Source organism: Bradysia coprophila, unplaced genomic scaffold (genome assembly GCF_014529535.1).
Source record: "Bradysia coprophila strain Holo2 unplaced genomic scaffold, BU_Bcop_v1 contig_324, whole genome shotgun sequence".
NCBI lineage: Eukaryota > Metazoa > Arthropoda > Insecta > Diptera > Sciaridae > Bradysia > Bradysia coprophila.
Genome location: NW_023503584.1, coordinates 2,026,923 through 2,032,726, shown reverse-complemented (window position 1 = coordinate 2,032,726; position 5,804 = coordinate 2,026,923). Strand labels below are relative to the sequence as shown.

The following is a 5,804-nucleotide window of genomic DNA, read 5'->3' as shown; positions in this document are numbered from 1 at the left end:
AGCTCGACTGAAAATCCGATCGGAAATGATATTCTTTTCGGTCAGCGTTTCGTCAGTGGTGTTTGTTATTGCATCGGCTTTTCAGCAACGATATATCACCTTCCCTGCATTATCAACCGATTAATTAAAATGATTTTCTTTCAATAAAAATTAATTAACACACGACGAAAAAAACACAGCAAATTTTTTGAATCGATGAGCAACAGTATTACTTAAGTAAATACTAACACATGGGTTTTATGGCATGTATATTGTGTGTGTCTGTATACATTCTACATAATTTAAAAATGTTATGCTATATAGAGGCATAGAAGGTATATATATACAATACACACCTGTGTGCACTCATAGTGCTCACTATACTATTTTTCAATGATATTTTCAACTACTCACCATATTATGAACCTGTTATTAATACTGTCTGATACCGGGAATGGACTGACCCGATGCCGGGCTACTTCCAAAGCTGAGTAATCGGTTGGCTTGAAATGCAGATCGTCTTTACGACCCCAACTTTGTAGCGCTGTTATTGGTACAGGTGATATTATCAACGGATCAAAGCGTTCAGTATACGAATCGGAGACAAGTCGCATTGCTCTCGTAACACAAAGAAATCGAAAATCATGTCAAAACACAAGACGTTAATCCGGTCGTTCGATTAATTTGAATCTGTTATCATGTTTGTTTGCAAATGATATTTTCGTCTCGTTTGGATGATAATAAAATGTAGACACAAGTTGTTAGTATGCCTTTTACACTGTCTTTGGTGCATAATACATTTGTGTGTATGGCCACTATTTATGGATAATTATTACTTGTACACATCGACGACGGCTTTTTTTTTGTTCCTCTGTATACAAAACATTAATAAAAATTAATCAACGCAAAAATAATATTTTTGTTTGAATGACGTCATAAATGACATCATTTCGTTTCAAAATTGTCGGTCGTTGTAATATTACATATCGTGTAGGTTGGTAAAAAAAAACAGGGTGTTCGATAGAGAATACGGGGTTTTGAATATACAAAAAAATTAAGTCTAAATCTTGATTGAAAGTAACTGGTGCTTTAAACGACTTAACGTTTTACTGAAAACTTGTTAGCTTTAAGCGACTTTTGTATCTCAATGAAGTTGAAATTTTCCGTTTGCGTTGAAACAAAGCTCACAAAAACTAATAAGAGATTGTCTCACAGCAGCAGCTCTGCCGTGTTAGGTCAGAACAGCATATCGTATTGTTTTTGTGCTTTTGAGAGCTTTCGAAAGCTTTCAGCTTCTTGTGGATTTTATTGGAAATTGAATCTAAAGAAAGCTTAAAGCTATCGAAAGCTTTGAGCTTATCTTATGATTTATTAGATTAGTGGAATATACAGTGGGATCTAAAGGAGCTTATAGCTATCGAAAGCCCTTTAAAAGCAAAGTCGAAAGTGCTATAATCGAATCACACACATAGGTGCTTGATGGTTATGGTTATAAGACGTATACAAAATGAAAGGGCTCGTAACATATCCGTCTAAAGGTGTCTGGTTACATTAAAAAAAACTTGACTAGCCATCGCAGTTTACAATTCCAATGTCAAAATACATGAAAATTCTTTCAAGATTCACCCTGCAATTTATACTCTTTACTCATGAACTCTGTTTTTATATCTGTACAAAAAAATGCACCACGAATCGCAGCTGTAAGTAGACACAACGTTATATACACAAATTCATAAAGTGAAGAGAAAACCCATTTAGCGATGCATATTGAAATTATTTTAGCTTAAGCAATGCAGCTCGCAGGTAACAAACATGTATGTCATTTCATAAAGAGAAGCAATTAAAATCCGTTATAAATATATCATAAGCAAAAGTACACTTCAGGTGGTTAGGTGGATAACTTTCCATATATAACAATAACAAAGAAGAAACCCACCAGTCAAAGTACCATTGTGAAAATAGTTTTACAAAACACGACCAGAAGGGAATCGATGTCACTTATACGTGGATTGGTACTGAGAAATCCAAGTAAACAAAACGGTATCACACAGGTTGAATCAACGATTAATTATTGCCAACGTTCGCTCACAACGGATATCAGAATTATACTGTTGCAGCGACGCGCGACATCCATTCACTTCACGAAATGTTTGTAGAATTATGGTGAGCTGCAATCAGTTTTTCAATTGATTCGTGAGACGAGTTTTATATAGTTTCGGTTTGAAATGGCTTTTTGTGGCGCATTCGGAGATTATTTTTGTGCGGAGAAGTGTTTTTTTTTGAGAAAAAATAATAAAAAAAAATGTCGTCAAGCATGTATACAACAACAACATTTACAGGTAACTCCAGTATAGTAAATCTGTATATTATGCTATTTGTGGCGCAAGCTTTTATTGTTCAACTTTTTGTCTCTACACAGTCAAAAATCGTTCTTGTCTCTCACATTACCCATTTTATGCGTTTGAACATTGTCTACTTGTAAAAATAGTTTTAGTTGCAAATCGACGAAAAGATCGGGGACGCAATTCGCGAAAACTCTTCATTGAAATCGTCAGCCTTATCTTATCATTCAGAATATGTTGCTTGCATGCTTGCAACAATTTAAACAACACATTCAACTGCGATTGCAAGTAAGGCAGTATCTGCTGGAGGTACTGTAAGATATGAAAGTTATGTTCACAGTGGGCATCGAACCATATAAGTTTTAAAATTACCTTAGAAAAGTTCGATTGAACTAATTGCTCAACGCCGTTTAATTTTGGTTAATCGTACAAGGATTGCATTTATTTCATGAACAGTGAGCTTTAGAGAGAAATTATCGACGAACTTAATGTAAATTCGTCGTATGATTAAAACCGATTTTCCATTAATTTTTCAAACTGCACGACGACGTACAATTTTTATTGACTCTGGGCTTATCTTGATAGTAGAACTGCTTGTAATTACTTTATTTCGTGGTTTGGAATGTCAAGCACATAATAATTAGTAATCTTATTGTTTAAATTAGGAATTTGCAAGCAGTTAGCATGTTTTAAGTGCTATCACAGTTTCGTTATCTAAAATAAAGTTGAGATTTAACAGTCTCACTGAACGGATATGAACGACTCAGGGCGTTAGTTATAGTGAACAAACTATTTTACTGTTGTCGTTGTTAATTACTAGACATTGCTGTGCGACTGTATCGAAATAACGACTTTAGGTAGATACGGCCATTTCCTAATCTTTATCTCAATGGACAGACGTTTCAAAGTAAAAATACTTCTATCCTGCGAGTGGTGCCGTACTTCTTGAATTTAATCCACAAAGTGCGACACCAATCGCTATCCTTTATTGAAATACGCGACCATGTATATTTATAAGAAACAATAGTTCAAGGTTCAAGGCTACTACACTAGCTAAGTTTGGGTTATCTCATTTCCTGACAGGGCTTATCAGCACTGATAAACCTAACTCTTAGATAAATTTGTCTTGATAAAAGTTAAGTGTAGTCCCCACAGGGTTTGCGAAGCTGACAAAATTAAGCTTTCGGTGAGGCTTTCGATGAACTCAGAGAATTAAAAGTAATTTGCTAACAACTATAAGTGCCGGTGGCAAATCAATTTCTTATTCCTCTCAATTCCTTCTATTACCGGATTACTGTTTTGGAGGATTTGCACTTTAATTCCTATTATTTCTAATAATTCCTCGGTATTTTCTGTTACTATCCAATTCATTGTCTACTTTTTAGAAACAATTTTATAGAAATTTTCTTCACTTTTCTTTATTTCGATAACTTTCTGAGATTTTCTTCAAATTTAAAGAAAACGAACGAAAATCTTCGAAATTTCGCAGTTTCGTAGTTGTAGAAGTATCTGATAATTATTAGAAATTGAAGGACATACGACAAATTGAAGGTAAATGGAAGGAAACAATCTGCGAATGAACTGTATTTTACAAATCCCGAATAGCCAAGACCGGAAATCGGTCATTCTTTTTTGCATTCGTTTACTTCTTTCGTTCATCATATTTAACTGTATTTCCTTTCGTTTACGTTCAATTTCTCGTATTTCCAGTAAATTCCTTGTAATTCCATCAATTCCTATTAATGACCGAATACTACGGCAATTCCTTCGAGGGTGTGTAATCAATTATCTGAATAGTTTGAGTAGTCTGAGTAGTCATCGATATCAATAACCATCAGAGTCTGACCAATTAAATATATGAGTTTCGATGTGGATCGATAGCCTCCCGCCGTAAAATATTTTCTCTATCTCCATCTGTATAAACTTCGGAGAAAGGAAAGAAGAAAGATTGAATGTGTAAATTGTCTTAACTGCATCAAATAATTTGCGGTATAATACACGAAGCCAAGTCCAATTGCTAGATTCTGATAAGCTTCGCATAAGTTTTTAAGTCCAGACCGTATTTGGGTTGGGCTTATTGCTAAGCTTTCCTCATCATTTGTAAAGCTAATTATTACCACTGTAACGCTACATCATGCATCAAATGAAATAGGAAGTCGATTGAAATTAGAATTTTAATTCTTTTGTGACTAGGAAATAAAACACCTGAAACTAAACTGTATCATCATCATACCGACGTGTTTTCGGAGATTGAAGCAATTATTAGTAGCTCAGATACGTATCAGTAAATTGGTGCTCGAACTAGACAATATGATTCGCAGCCATTTTAATGATCAAATGAGTTAAACCAAATTTTGTTTAAGGTTCATGGCTATGGTCAAATTTAAATTTAACGATGCGACGCTTGACTCACATTATATAAAAGAAGATTAATCTGGGTCCACGTACTCAGTCATAGGAAATATTTCGCCCAAAAATTACGTTGCGATACTTTGTAAAGCCATTGAAAAGTATCATCAACAATCTCCAGTATGAAGATTTTTGTATTTTTGCTGGCTTCGTTGTCGTTGACGGTAATTGAGAGTCTTCTATCAATCCAGAAGTTAGACATGGAATACTTTCGTTACAGTTTGTGAATACTGCTCCCGTACCGTCACCAGAAGCTAACCCTGAACCATGTCTGGAAATAATTTTTGGCATTCTGCAGCTTTTTTTAACTACACCTCGTCCCAGACGTAGAGAATTTACTACACCAGATGATGTTGAGCCAGAACCCGATCCGGATCCGGAACCAACAACCGAACCATCAAGCACGGACAGTCAACCGACTGAAGGCAATTCTTCGGGTGAATCGGCAGAAGGACCTTCCGTAGACGGCGGTGGTACCACCGAAGGTAATCCGGATGATATTCCGAATGAGGTAATACCAAGAAATGCGGATACATTGAAAAGACTGAGGAAACCAAAAAAGAAACAAAATGACTGGTGGTTTGGTGGAATCAAATGGTAGTGTGACAAACTTGATACTTCCTCCTTGAATCGCTTTAATGTTTTGTGTAGGTTTTATGAGCTCAATAAAGGAATAAATTCATTTGATGGTCTTCATTGTATACTATATGACTGCTGTTTATTTAATGATACACCTGTTTGAAATCGGAATACCAGGCACACATCATAAGATAAGACCATTTACTAGTAAATTATTGTCAGCACATTCAGTTGTAACAACGAAGAAAAATTATTTTCAAAATTAACAATAAAACGTAATTTCTGAATGAAAAAGACAATGTAAATGTAACGTAACACACAAAATGTTGTAAATGTATTTATCAACTAATGTTGCCTACATTCAGGCAATAAGCAAAAATGATATCAGTAATTTAAGCTTTTTTTAGCAGTTGCTAAAGCTGCCGCTAGACTTCTTTGCTTTTTATTATAAATTATAAATGATCAGTGGTATAAGTTACCGTCTGTCGATATTTT

The 5,804-nt window shown here is 34.9% G+C and overlaps 1 protein-coding gene and 1 long non-coding RNA gene across 3 annotated transcripts; one reads left to right on the top strand and one right to left on the bottom strand.

The window, feature by feature from the left end:
* LOC119079403 lies at positions 1-2,117 on the bottom strand. The gene is made up of 3 exons (XR_005088166.1): positions 1,916-2,117; positions 394-597; positions 1-104 (listed from the first exon to the last, which is right to left on the bottom strand). It is a non-coding gene; the product is annotated as an uncharacterized LOC119079403 (long non-coding RNA).
* Positions 2,118-2,216: 99 nt separating this feature from the next.
* On the top strand, positions 2,217-5,436 carry LOC119079401. Of its 2 annotated transcripts, XM_037187289.1 has the most exons (3): positions 2,217-2,318; positions 4,515-4,894; positions 4,951-5,436. In XM_037187289.1, the coding sequence occupies exons 2-3, from the start codon at positions 4,853-4,855 to the stop codon at positions 5,329-5,331; spliced, it is 423 nt and encodes a 140-aa protein (XP_037043184.1). In that variant the 5' UTR covers positions 2,217-2,318; positions 4,515-4,852; the 3' UTR covers positions 5,332-5,436. The 2 variants fall into 2 exon arrangements, with proteins under 2 accessions (XP_037043184.1, XP_037043183.1); XM_037187288.1 differs by lacking the exon at positions 2,217-2,318 and having other exon boundaries at positions 4,395-4,894.
* The last annotated feature ends 368 nt before the right edge of the window (positions 5,437-5,804 follow it).